Source organism: Aedes albopictus, chromosome 3 (assembly GCF_035046485.1).
Source record: "Aedes albopictus strain Foshan chromosome 3, AalbF5, whole genome shotgun sequence".
Classification (NCBI taxonomy): domain Eukaryota; kingdom Metazoa; phylum Arthropoda; class Insecta; order Diptera; family Culicidae; genus Aedes; species Aedes albopictus.
In genome coordinates, this window is record NC_085138.1 from 319,035,581 (window position 1) to 319,050,088 (window position 14,508).

The 14,508-nt window shown below is 38.4% G+C and overlaps 1 protein-coding gene and 1 long non-coding RNA gene across 3 annotated transcripts in view; both read right to left on the bottom strand.

Moving 5' to 3' along the window:
* LOC134284183 (uncharacterized) overlaps nt 1–14,508 on the bottom strand; it is a 531,430-nt gene that overhangs the window by 398,051 nt on the left and 118,871 nt on the right. The window lies entirely within an intron of this gene.
* LOC109401173 (cationic amino acid transporter 3-like) overlaps nt 1–14,508 on the bottom strand; it is a 236,086-nt gene that overhangs the window by 136,904 nt on the left and 84,674 nt on the right. The window contains exon 5 of one of the 2 annotated variants that reach the window (XM_062842663.1): nt 10,712–11,966. The exons of the other annotated variant lie outside the window; for it this stretch is intronic. Within the exon in view, the coding sequence (XP_062698647.1) occupies nt 11,476–11,966 (491 nt within the window). The 3' untranslated portion in view covers nt 10,712–11,475. Of the gene's footprint in view, nt 1–10,711; nt 11,967–14,508 lie in introns of those variants that run through there. 2 annotated transcript variants of the gene reach the window in all.

Consider the following 14,508-nt stretch of genomic DNA (forward strand, 5'->3'; position numbering starts at 1 on the left):
CATCTCCTTTTCATGCAAGTTGGAAAGCCTTTGTTTTAATATATGCAGCGGAACTAGACCAAAAACTTGATGGCATCAGTGGTGTTCATCCAGGTGTTCTACGCTTCTCCATAACTGGATCGCATCGGAAACATTGATTGTAAACTTCTTCATCACGATCGGCAGAGTATGGGCAGAGTACCATTACTTTCTGGTTTTTTCCTCATCATCACGCAAACGAATCCTCCTCCAAAAAATCAGGAATCGAAGCATTATTACTCATTGAACAAGGAGAACTTGCTAGGCTGACCTATTTGTAGATGCCATAGGGTTCTTTTCTGAAATTCTGAATGTTTTGAGGCTCATTGAAATTTAAGTTACGCTGCTTTTTTCTGCCTTCTCAGAAAACTTCCAAATCCTTTTGTTAGATGTCGTTCTCGTTGTAGCATAATACCTCGAATTTGTTTTTTTCGTCATGTCACATTTAGCATTAATCAAAATCTCCATCTTCTTGGCAGCACGTTGTCCGTTAAGGACTTTGATAGTGTTTCCTTCTTCGAGACAGCGCGTCGGTAAACGTGTTGCTCGTTAAGGATTTTGATACCTTTTCATCTATCTATCTATCTATCTATCTATCTATCTATCTATCAATGAACAACTATGCTTATATTTTTAAGAAGCTTAAGAACAACAATGCGTCTGCAGCTGGTTTTCACACTGAACCTATTCCAGTGGCACTAGCGATACAGTGGTCACACTTTATCCATGAATTTCAGACGTTCCAAATGACATTAAAAGAAACTAAGTTTAAAACATTTTCATCGGTGACGGATTTCGCGCCAACTCGAACAAATGTTGGCAGCACCCTCTCAGATTACAACGAAACTTTCTTGGTGTGTAGACCTTGCCCAGATAAGCCACTTTGCATACTCATTTTTCTAATTTTTTTTCTCGACTGACTTTTGAAAAGGGCTAAACTTTTTTTATGGATTTTTTAAAAATGTTTTTAATCAAAAAATGACTACTCCTACAAAAAAGTGTTGTATGGGTGATTATCACAAAATAAGTCAAATTTTAAGAAAAAAATACTGAAAAAAATCCAAAATGAGCCCTACACTGAAAAAAATCATTTCTAAAAATTCAAAGTTGATTTAAAAAAAACACCATTTTTTATTTTGATGAAATTTTGTCTCAAGACAGGTAATTATGTTCCCTACCAACCGTCCATACATCACAAGATAGGCACTTTTAAGGAAAAAAAGTTTTTCTAACAAAAACTTTTTCTTGTTCGAATGATTTTTTTTCAGTGTATTTTGTTATCAACAATAAAACCAGTGAAGGCCATAACAATCCCAGAATTCAATGAAACTCAATTTTCTAGGAGATTTTGTGTTATTTATTCAATCATTTGGAAGGGTTTTCCTATACATAAAAAACTTCAAAATATTACAAATGTATTTTCTTAGGAAATGTAATGTTTGATAGCAATATGTATTGAAGTGCACTTTTAAATATACAATTATTTATAATTATGAATTTTTCAAATATATATATATGTGTCTTAGAGCCAATTTCAAACATGTTCTTTTCTATTTTTTTCCGATCATACTAAATATTTTTGGTTCATCTTCTGAATTAGAATACCTGTTTGCCTTTACTTTGTCGCCAGGAATAGGCAAAAAACTATGGAATTTCTGAGTGCCTGGTATTGTTTTGGCGTTATTATATATTTCTTCGAGATCTTCTGACATTTTAATGTACTGTTCAGTGGATACGTAATAGAAATTTAATTTAGTTATATTTTTATCTGTCTGTACAACTGCCCAGTTATATAACTCCCGTGGAGTTGTTATGGTATTTCCATAATCTCGAGCAAGACTTGCTCTCTTTGCCATTCGCTTGAGACTGCCACCAATAGCATTGAGTCTAGTACGAACCACCTTTGAGTTCGGACGCGCTTTGTAGCGCTCAGCGTGTATTTTTACTTTTTAACTTAAACATTTTTTTTTTTGCATACACGCTTTTTTTTGACCCCGGGTCCGCGCGCGCGAACCTGTGTAAGTTTATTTTTTGTTTTTATCTTTCGTCGACGTCGCGTAGTGTACTTTTTTTATCGTATTGACAAAGCCGCGCGTTTATAGTGAATCATGCGGTGCAGCGTAACATCGTGCAGCAACAAAGACGACCACTTCTTATGGAAGTGCGAATTTTGCGAAAAGCCCTACCATGCAGCTTGTATCGGAGTCCAGCGGAATCAAGAACACTTTATTAGAGCATTCATGGTACCACTATGTGACAACTGTCAAGAACATTTAAACGCTGGAATCGACACGCGGAAGCTGCTTTGCAAGCAGGAAAGTCTATTGGAATCAATCCAAAAACAAACGGATGCATACCATAGAATTGCTGACGGTCTAAAAAAGATGTCAATGGTAGGCGACATCGTTGATAATTTAGATCATCTTCTTGTCAAGACGGAGCAATCGTTAATTGCCAACTCCACGAAAAATGACAAACTTCAGAAAGATTTAGTCCAGCACATGCAATCATGCGAAAAAATCTTCAACCAAGCTGTAAAAGACGTTAACGATGCAAATACAACAAGTGCTGAATCACTAAACAAACAACTGTTGGGCCTTAAAAATGAGCTATCTCAGTTGACTCCAATAACGGAACCAAACTCAGCCACCCCCAATACAAAAATGCTGGAGGAAATATTCGTAGAGATCAAATCGGTTGCAGATGCGGTCTCGAACATTAACAGCAAGACAAAAAATTACCCTCCAGGAAAGAACCTTACCTTAGCTGAAGAATTAGCTGAACAAGCAGAATCGACTGGCAAGCAACGCGAACAACTAAAACATGATCACTATTCTCCTGGTTGGCGATTTTTAGGCAATAAATGGCGTTGGCGTCAAAGTTGGTCGAAATATGATGCCACCCTCGGAAACACAACTAAGAAGGTGACACGAAATAAAAAGCATCGAAAGCAAAATGTACACCAAGACTACAATAACAATGCGACCAACAAACCTACAGATAAACAACTTTTGGTAATGGCAAAAAATCAATTCTCTGGCCCACCGGAATCTACTGAGCATCCAATTGCAGGACTTTCAACGACTGCTGCAAAATCAAGTTTCATCACTTTTAAAAAAGGTGAAACGATCAACCCTTATCGAACCCAACAAACACAACAACTGCAGCAAAACATACCAAATCATGCTCAACTTCAACCCCAAAACAACCAACAACAACAAAACCAAAAACAAGGAACCTTGCAAAAACAACAACAACAACAACAACAACAACAACAACAACAACAACAACAACAACAACAACAACAACAACAACAACAACAACAACAACAACAACAACAACAACAACAACAACAACAACAACAACAACAACAACAACAACAGCAGCAGCAACAAGTTCAACAGCAACATGATAGTGAAATGCAGCTCGACCCAATGCGCCCACCCATCGTCCGCCTTACTGAACAATCTGCTGAGGGAGACGGTCGCTTCTTAAAGGCAAGACTACGTGATCCTGGTATTATGAGGGTTGTTCGGTTGTTCCTTGCATATATGAAAGATCAACCAGCAACTGTCTGTATTGATGGGATGACAACCACTAGTATTCGCATACAGCAAAAATGAAGGAAATACATAAAAAAAATTATTAGCTCATCCTTTTCTATACTTTTGGCAACTGAAACTAGCTGGGATGAAAGCGTGAGAAGCGAAGAAAATTTCGGAAATAGCTTTAATGTATACAGAGATGACCGAGACTTTCTCGAGTCTGGAAAAAAGTCTGGAGGTGGAGTTCTTGTTGCTATTTCGACAAAATTTAATTCTGAACTTCTACACTCTACAAAAAATAATGCATTTGAACATGTTTGGGTGAAAACATACATTGCAGGTGAAACTCATGTTTTTGCCTCTGTATATTTTCCCCCAGACCGCACTAACAAAAGCAGTTATGAAAATTTCTTTGAAATTGCTGAAAAAATATTATCAGAACTTCCACCGGAGGTTAAAGTTCACATTTATGAGGACTTTAACCAACGCAACGCCGATTTTATCCATGACTCAGAAAATGACCAAATTCTACTTCCAATCGTTGGTGAAAACGAAACATTGCAATTAATTTTTGACAGATCTGCTGCTTTATCTTTAAATCAAATTAATCATATAAAAAATCAACAAAATTGCTATCTTGATTTTCTTCTCACGAATATTCAGGAAGATTTCTGTGTTGCTGCTTCATTACAACCTCTATGGAAGAATGAAGCATTTCACACAGCAATCGAATACTCATTGTTTGTTCATGAAAATCATAGACCCAACGATTGTGAGTACGAGGAAGTCTTTGAATACCATAAAGCAAACATTAGACATAAACTTAATAGTATAAATTGGCAACTATTGTTAAAGAATGAAGGATGCGTCGATACTGCAGTTGAATTATTTTACAACATTATTTTTAGAATTATTCTTGAAGAGGTACCTGTCAAGAAAAAAAGACGGAACCGCAACTCAAAATTTCCAGCTTGGTACAATAGACAAATAAAAAATTTAAAAAACCGAAAACAGAAAGCACATAAGAATTACAAAAATAACCAAACTAACGAAAATTTGGAAAAATATCTAGACATCTGCGATCAACTCAACTTAGCCATCGACGTTGCATTTGAAGAGTACAACACGAACACTGAAAAAGAGATAAAGTTGTGTCCGAAGAACTTCTTTAATTACGTACAGTCGAAACTTAAATCTAATAATTTTCCATCTTCAATGTATTTGGACCAATGCGTTGGCAATAACTCGGAAGATATTTGTAATCTCTTCGCATCATTTTTCCAGGAAATATATACTTCTTATTCCGAAGAGGATCGTGACCGTGATTTTTTTGAATACATACCTGAATACCCAGCGGATGTAGGTGTCAATCACGTCAAGGTACACGAAATACTACACGGCCTACAAAAATTAGATGCTTCTAAAGGTGCTGGACCTGACGGAATCCCGCCAATATTTATGAAAACTCTAGCGACTGAGCTTACTGCTCCATTATTCTGGCTCTTTGAAATATCTATTGAGTCCCGCACCTTTCCAAAAGCATGAAAGAATTCATATTTAGTGCCCATCTTTAAATCAGGAAAAAAAATCAGACGTACGTAATTATCGTGGAATAGCCATTATTTCTTGCATTCCTAAGCTGTTTGAAGCAATAATTAACGAAAAAATATTTATTCAATTAAAACACAGAATTACAGATAAGCAGCATGGATTCTTTAAGGGACGTTCTACTGCTACAAACCTTATAGAATTCATTAACTACACGTTGAATGCCATGAATAATGGCAACCACGTAGAAGCTCTATACACCGACTTTAGTAAAGCTTTCGATAGGATTGATATTCCATTGTTACTCTTCAAATTGCAGAAAAATGGAATAGAACTCGGGCTTCTAAAGTGGCTTGAGTCGTATCTCACGAACCGAGAACAAATAATAAAATTCAATGGAAAACAATCTAATCCAATTCAAGTCACATCTGGAGTTCCTCAAGGTTCTCATCTAGGTCCCCTTTTATTCATACTGTACGTAAATGACATTTCCTTCATTCTTGAAAAAGTCAAATTACTTATCTATGCTGATGACATGAAGCTTTTTTTGGAAATCAGGAATAACCAAGATATAAGTATATTTCAGAAGGAAATTCATGTTTTTTACAAATGGTGCTCTAAAAGCTTATTGCAGCTGAATGTTAAAAAGTGTAATTTAATAACTTTTAGCAGAAAATAAGCACACCTACTAGCGCAATTACTCTAGGAAACCAAGAAGTAGAAACATGTGAAAGAGTTAGGGATCTAGGAGTTATTTTGGATTCTAAACTAACTTTCACAGACCGTTACAATACGATTATCCATAGAGCAAATAATATGCTTGGGTTTATAAAACGCTTCAGCTACAATTTTGAAGACCCGTATACAATAAAAACTCTGTACATTTCTTATGTGAGGTCAATTCTGGAATATTGCAGCGTTGTCTGGTCCCCTTTCAGAATAACGCACATCGACACGATAGAATCAGTACAAAAACAATTTCTATTATATGCTCTTCGGAAACTAGGTTGGACAGTATTTCCTCTTCCATCATATGAAGCACGCTGCATGCTTATAAACATTCAGACATTAAAAGAGCGTCGTGAGATCGCCATGATCTCATTTGTAAATGATATTATTTCGCAACGAATTTACTCATCTGAAATTTTATCTAAATTCAATTTCTATGCGCCTACACGGCGTCTTCGTAGTCGAACACCTTTTAAAACTTGCTATAATCGGACGGATTACGCTAAATTTGGACCAATTAATCAAATGATGTCAATCTATAATGAACATTGCAAAATGATTGACTTTACAATGTCTCGGCATAATCTGAAACAATATTTCAATAACAACAGAAATAGACACGCATAGTTTGAACGAACTACTTTTTAGACCCCTATGAAAAAATAATAAAATGCATTAATTCGAAATAGAAAACAAAATTTATGTATATGTTTATGTCTATGTACTAGTCTACGTTGGATTGACGAAATAAAGAAATAAAGCATCACATGGACCTTTACCGTGGGACGTTGCAAAAAAATGCCATTCTGCTCTTAATGCATGCTTTGACTGGAATCTACATAGACTAGCAAAGTTCTTCTTATTTTTGTATTGTGATGCTGCCCCATCAGACATAAAATAAATTTTAGAAAAGTTCGTTAATTGTTTAATAAAATCTATCATTTTTGAGATGAACAACTGGACCGCAACTGTATCGTGAGCCATTACTTCCGATATGATAATGAAGCTAACATTTACAAGTTTATTATCTTTCATATAGTAAATTTCAAATGGGTGTATTGTTGCTTGCGAGTTGTTCCAATGATATCCTTGAGCAGCATTTTGAATTATGAATGAATAGTTTTCAGAGAAATCACAAATCGCAAGAATTTCATCATCCTTTAATGTATCTTTTTTATTTCTGAGAAATGATGGTTGTTGTTTATGAATAAAGTCGTGTGTTATAAGTTTGTCAATTTTATCAACAAGATACGGAACAAATTCATCAACAGGTTTAATAATCGTTTCTAAATTACAGCGATCAGTATTCAACCACTGCTGAAATATAATCTCTTCTTTGTCATTTGATTCTAATATCAATGTAAGTTCCTCTTCAATGTGTTCATTACAAGCACACTTTTCACAAGCACGGAAAAAGCAATTATCTGTTCTGGTGGAAATATCGCAAAGCATTTTTTGTATTATTTCATCTTGTGACACAATTCTTATACTTTTGAACATTAAATTTACATTTTCATGAATAGTACATATGCATACATTATGTATACCAGTAGAATCAAGTAAAATACAATGCTTTGGTCGCAACTGTGTAAATACTGTGAAACCAATATTCACAACAGTTTTGTATATATCTACAAAAATCATATAAGCCTCTTTGAGCGACATCATCAAAAGTCGTTTTTGAACTTGTTGTTTTTTTTTTCATTTCGAACCTCAGAAACAAAATCATTTGTTCCTGGCATTGGCCTGCTGATATCATTATCATCAAAAAATTCTCTTACTATTTGTTTTGTATCGTCATCAATACCATGCCCCCTTCTTTTTTTCGGTGGTACAAAGAATACCCTGTTCATAAACAAGATCCTTCACCTGCCTCGCCATATACATTGGTGCGTTAAACTCTCTTGTGATTTTATTTACCGACCAAGACTTAGGAAGTACAGATAGTATTTTAATCTGTTCGCTTCTGTCAGTTGTAGGGTGATTGAACTTATCCTTTAACTGCATAATTATCTCGTCATACGCCTCCACTTTGCCAACATCCGTTGAATCTATTCCGAAGATATTTTTTCGAACTGCTTTCGTAATCTGCAATGATTTGTTTATGCGATATTCCATACTTCTCATGTTTCTAGATGAGATTGGCGATAAACTCAATGTTTCAGCTGTAGTGTCTACCTAATGGTTGTGTGCATAGGATATCTACCTACATGAAATACTATTCATTACAGTACCTAAATGTCTAGGTATAATTCATTATGTCTACCTAAGGTAGTATAAATACGGGTGGTCATTGGACCGCACAGCGGAGACTGCACAAGCCCTGAACTTGTCAACATCTTTAATATTCTTCTTTTGAAGGATATAAAATCAGCAATGGTATTAAACTTCTCAATATTATGGGGACCCTGTAGTTGATCTGTTGACGGAATTGACTCCAATGATGGAATAGATGGTACCATATCTGTAAGATAAAAGTTAAGGTTAACAATATAATAATGAATGCAGTGGAAAGCTAATGATAGTTATTTATGCAACGAGTTGCAAAAATGATTTTTTTTCGCACAAGTAGTACATTTATCCAACGAGGCTTGCCGGGTTGGATAAATACGAAGAATACTGAAAAATGTAGTTTTGCAACGAGCTGCAAAATGAGTTATATAAAAGAAGCTAACACGTTGAAGGCTTACTTACCCAGCTCATGTTCGATTTGTTGACCACTCGTTGACGGTTCTGGTTCTGGAACATCATGATGTTGCTGTCCACTAAATGATGGTTGCATAGTTTCGTCGTTTCCATCCGATCGGCGTTTTTTCGTATTCGGGCTTCTGTTGTGACTTATCAATCCACGACATGACTCACAAATACTCATCGATTCGTCGATTTCATGTGTATATCCCATGGAATGAATCTTATCTATCAATCTTAATGACATGCCCCGTAGATTATGACGGTTGCACTTTGGATTGTTTATTTTTGCACTGCACTTGAATTTGTTGAATTTTGATTTATACGATTGATCCATTACTTTTCAGAACTGCCTTTAATAACCAAAGAGAAGTAACACGTTGAATGATACCGATTCATTTTCTTGTTTTGTTCATATTTGCTTTAGGTACAACTCTTGATTTTTTTTTTTCGATTAGGTAGTTCGAATCTAATAAATAGCCTTACCTAATATTAGGTAAGAACATGGGGTAGAAACGTTTGGGTAGAAATTACAGCAGCACGTATGAAATGCGTGTTCTAATTGTATATTGTTTCGTACTTCTAGAGTGCTGCTGCGTGAATATGGGTGCATTGCATTGTCGCATATGACACAATAAGTTTCATTGCATTTTGAGATTACTAGATAACCTTCACTGGTTTAGTTTGTTTTTAAAAAAAGACACTGAAAAAATAATAATTTGGACATGAAAAAGTTTTTGTTAGAAAAACTTTTTTTCCTTAAAAGTGCCTATCTTGTGATGTATGGACGGTTGGTAGGGAACATAATTACCTGTCTTGAGACAAAATTTCATCAAAATCAAAAATGGTGTTTTTTTTTTAAATCAACTTTGAATTTTTAGAAATGATTTTTTTCAGTGTAGGGCTCATTTTGGATTTTTTTCAGTATTTTTTTCTTAAAATTTGACTTATTTTGTGATAATCACCCATACAACACTTTTTTGTAGGAGTAGTCATTTTTTGATTAAAAACATTTTTTAAAAATCCATAAAAAAAGTTTAGCCCTTTTCAAAAGTCAGTCCAGATAAATTTTGAAGAAACTAAGTATGCAAAGTGGCTTATCTAGTCTTGGTGTACATACCCAGAAAGTTTCATTGTAATCTGAGAGGGTGCTGCCAACTCCGAATACGATTTGGGGCGAAATTCGTCCGGTGCAACAACTGTACTGCATAGAGCCATTTATAAAGCTCAGAGTTCTTTAGAAGCAGCAGGTGACAAACCGAAGGGAGACGCGCAATAGATAACATTTGTTCAATCATTACGTGTATTTTACTGATTGGTGGTAAATTGCTCGGCCGACATGGTACATGATGTATAAAAGCTATTGTTCTAGCAGGGGGTGATCTTTGGAACATCCGCAGTCGATTTGGTGACGAATTACTTAAAATCGACAAAAATGCAATTAGGCCGTTACAAATATTTATTTCACTTTTTGTCCCACCACTCTCTGACTGGTCGAGGGGGGGGGGATAAAAATAATAAAGCATATAATTTAAAAAATATTAAAAACTCATCGGATTCGTTAAAGAATTTTGAGCAAGACTCGAAATTTCGTAAAATATTTTTTTATCTGCCCCCTCAAAATGCAAAATCCAGTCAAAAATTTTGGAAGGGGGGGAGACAAAAAGTCAAAATAAAATTTGTATCAGCCTTACTTTGAACAAAATATGAACCATTTCCAGTCGTCGGTAGTCCTTGATTGGATTTTTTCCATTATGGGTTGTTATACTTTAATCCCTCGTTAAATATACTGATATAGAAATCCTTCGAAGTCAACGCTGATAAAAAAAAAATATTGGGAAAATTTCTTTTACTATCTACAAACAACTACCGGCCAATCGTCGACAATTATATACCACATACATGGCTTACGGGCTCTCCTGATAAGCTCCGTTCATGACCATCAAGGGCTTTGTCATCAAATCCGACTCAAGAATTTTATCCCCTATTCCCAATCGCCGCCGAAATTAACTGATAAGTATGGCGCGAACGGTAGAAGGCTTTCATTACGTCAAAAGTCCAGTCATACAGTTCTTTTCGGTTTACTGTGTGTGTGTCTGTGCTTTTGCCCCCACGTCAATAGGCGCGTGTCTACAATTCGGCGCAGACTTTGGCGACGACGATAAGCGAAAACAATCACACAATTACTGTTAATCTTGATTTATTGGGTTTTGCTCAATTACAAACTGTCGACACAATCTGGTTTCAGGTGTCTGATGTACGTCGGTAGGTTTTTAATAAAAAATAGGCTTCACTTTTTGTTTCTTTCTTCTGGCTTAAAATATTGTCTTGATGTATCGATTAGGTTGATAAAATAAAAATCGTACCACTAAATTCTTTTTATCACAAGCATTGTTTCTGGTTTCGCCTCACAGCTCACACACTGCATCGGATGACCGGATTGAACTTTCTATCCAATCCATCATATTCGCAACCGGACTTCGGAGGCAGGACAAATACTTTAAACCTTTGAATATCACTAAGCGTCTGGTTCCTCTATCTAGGTTGGTAATTTTCTTAATTATGAACAAAAAAAATACCACGAGTCCTAACCTCTATAATACATGTGAAACACCCTGCCGGTCTATCGGCCTAATAAGAAGATTACACAAGAACATGTGCACTTTGAGTCGGGTTTGAAATTGAAGACATGGATGATATACTGTTGTTGTCTGAATCAAAATGTTCACACATCCTCGTAAAGCTTCCTATTAGACCACTGTGCAGCGTATCGGCAAACGCTCCTGATCAAAGTAAAATCGATTCGAGAGAGCTGATATTAACGAAAAAAAATCTAACATACTCTCTTGGTGGTTTGTACTTAACTGCTAAATATCGTCAAGTGCGTACGAAGAAAATGCCTCTAGCTGGGGTTTGCCTTGCGGCCTGCCGTACCGCCCCCTCCTAGCTATTCGTTGTTCAGTGAGTAGGAGTTCTTGGAACTCCGCTTGGTATTCTCAGCCGGCTCCACCGTCGACACAAACTTGTCGTGGCTCGCATCGAAGGCACTGTTGTCGATTCCGTTCTTCACGACGGTGGTTCCGTTCGCCTTGACGGCCGCCTGCTTGGCAATGGCACCCTCCACGGAGTGTTTGATTCCGTACGTGAAGTAGATCAGGTAACCGATCACGATCCACACGGCAAACCGGATCCACGTTCCGGCATCCAGCTGGAACATCAGGTACAGGTTGAAGAACACACTCAGCATCGGCAGGAGGGGAACCAGAGGAACTTTGAACGTCAGTTTGGTGCTCTCGGTTGGCTGGAAGGCGGTGATAATGATCAGGAGCACCATGAAGGCACCTAGAACGGAGATGGCAGCGATCGTACCGGGGTATTCGGCGGAGAGTTCATCCGTTGCCAAGACCAGGATTGAACAGACGGCGCACACTAGAACGGCTGTAACGAGAGAAAGTCGTCAGAAATTAGTTGGTTGAATTCGTAGTGATTATGTTTCTACTGCTAAAATTATACTTATGGGAAAGTTAGTGTAGGGGAACAAAGTCCAAAATGCCCCAAGGTGGTGTTAAATAGCTCAACTCATAAAATCATTCCTGAATGTGATTTTATCATTACAATTGGAGAATGGTATCAAGTTCCGATTTTTCCTGCTTGCAGGTTTTCTGATAGGAAAATCAGCCAAGTGTTTCCAAGTAGATTGAGAGGGGGGAGAAAGGGGTATGAAATGACTGAAAAATTATGGTCGTCATTTTTTAATGTCGTGGCATCTTACGCCCAGAGCGTTAATGATTGATCATAAATTTAATCATTCATGATTATTGATTAATGATTGATGATTGAGATTAAGCAAAAATCATTAATCATGATCACAAAAAAATATCGTTTAATCATTAATCATTAATCTCAATCACATTACTTTCGCAATTAAATCATTAATCAGTAATCTTAATCATAAGAAAACAAATTTAATCAATTATTAATCATTCATCATAAAAAATGATTCATCGTATAAAATATATGATCCGCTTTGAATTAGTTTAAATGCTGCACTGAAGACTTATACCTTTTATTATGCAGATTATTTTTATGCACTTTTCATTTATGCACCTTTTTTATGCCGTGCAATATTGTGCACTGGCGCTTGCGCTTGAGCCTAGCTATTCAGCACTGTAGTTGGAGGAAATGCCAATGTAGAACCCGTAGCTTCCGGGAATGTAAGCCCAGCTCCCTAATGGGTTGGTGTCAGGCCCTGCGAGCCAGCCGTAAAAACGACTAGCACCGGAAAATCAACAAGAGAAGAATGCGAACCGATACCAATGGCGACGACCACAGCGACGAAAAGGGATTTGCGATTGGAAGCTCGGTACGCGGAACTGCAGATCTCTCAACTTCATCGGGAGCACCCGCATACTCGCTGATATACTGAAGGACTGCGGATTCGGACAGGATCTATGGTGCGAACGTTAAGAGGTAATCATACCATCTACCAGAGTTGCGGCAACACACGCGATCTGGGAACAGCTTTCATAGTGATGGGCGACATGCAGAGGCGTGTGATCGGTTGGTGGCCGATCGACGAAAGAATGTGCAGGTTGAGGATCAAGGGCCGATTCTTCAACATTAGCATAATAAACGTGCACAGCCCTCACTCCGGAAGCACTGATGATGACAAAGACGCATTTTACGCGCAGCTCGAACACGAGTACGACCGCTGCCCAAACCACGACGTCAAAATCATCATAGGGGATCTAAACGCTCTGGTAGGCCAGGAGGAGGAATTCAGACCGACGATTGGAAAGTTCAGCGCCCACCAGCTGACGAACGAAAATGGCCTACGGCTCATCGATTTCGCCACCTCCAAGAACATGGCCATTCGTAGAACCTTTTTCCAGCACAGCCTCCCTCCCATATCGTTACACCTGGAGATCACCATAACAAACGGAATCGCAAATCGACCACGTTCTGATTGATGGACGGCACTTCTCCAACATTATTGACGTCAGGACCTATCGTGGCGCTAGTATCGACTCTGATCACTACCTGGTGATGGTTAAACTGCGCCCAAAACTCTCCGATATTAACAATGTACAGTACCGGCGGCCGCCCCGGTACGATCTAGAGCGACTGTAGCAAACGGATGTCGCCACCGCATACGCGCAGAATCTCGAGGCAGCGTTGCCGGACGAGGGTGTGCTCGATGTGGCCCCTCTAGAGGACTGCTGAAGTACAGTCAAAGCAGCCATTAACAACGCAGCCGAGAGCACTATCGGGTACGTAGAACGGAATCGACGAAACGATTGGTTCGACGAGGAGTGCAGAGTGGTTCTGGAGGAGAAGGATGCAGCGCGGGCGGTGATGCTGCAGCATGGAACCCGACAGAATGTGGAGCGATACAGACAGAAGCGGAAGCAACAGACCCGTCTCTTCCGGGGGAAAAAGCGCCACCTGGAAGAAGTGGAGTGCGAGGAAATGGAACTGCTGTGCCGTTCACAGGAAACACGTAAGTTCTACCAGAAGCTCAACGCATCCCGCAAAGGCTACGTGCCACAAGCCGAAATCTGCACGGATAAGGACGGGAGCCTCCTGACGGACAAACGTGAGGTGATCGAAAGGTGGAAGCAGCACTTCGACGAGCACCTGAATGGCGAAGAGAATGTAGGCACGGAGGACCAAGGCAGCGGAGGAAATGACTATGTTGGTGCAGCAGAGGACGGGAACGAACCAACACATACGCTGAGGGAAGTTAAGGATGCCATCCACCAGCTCAAAAACAACAAAGCGGCTGGTAAGGACGGTATCGCAGCAGAACTCATAAAGATGGGCCCGGAAAAGTTGGCCACCTGTCTGCACTAGTTAATAGCCAAGATCTGGGAAACCGAACAGCTACCGGAGGAGTGGAAGAAAGGGATAATCTGTCTCATCCACAAGAAAGGCGACAAGTTAATGTGTGAGAACTTTCGAGCGATCACCATTTTGAATG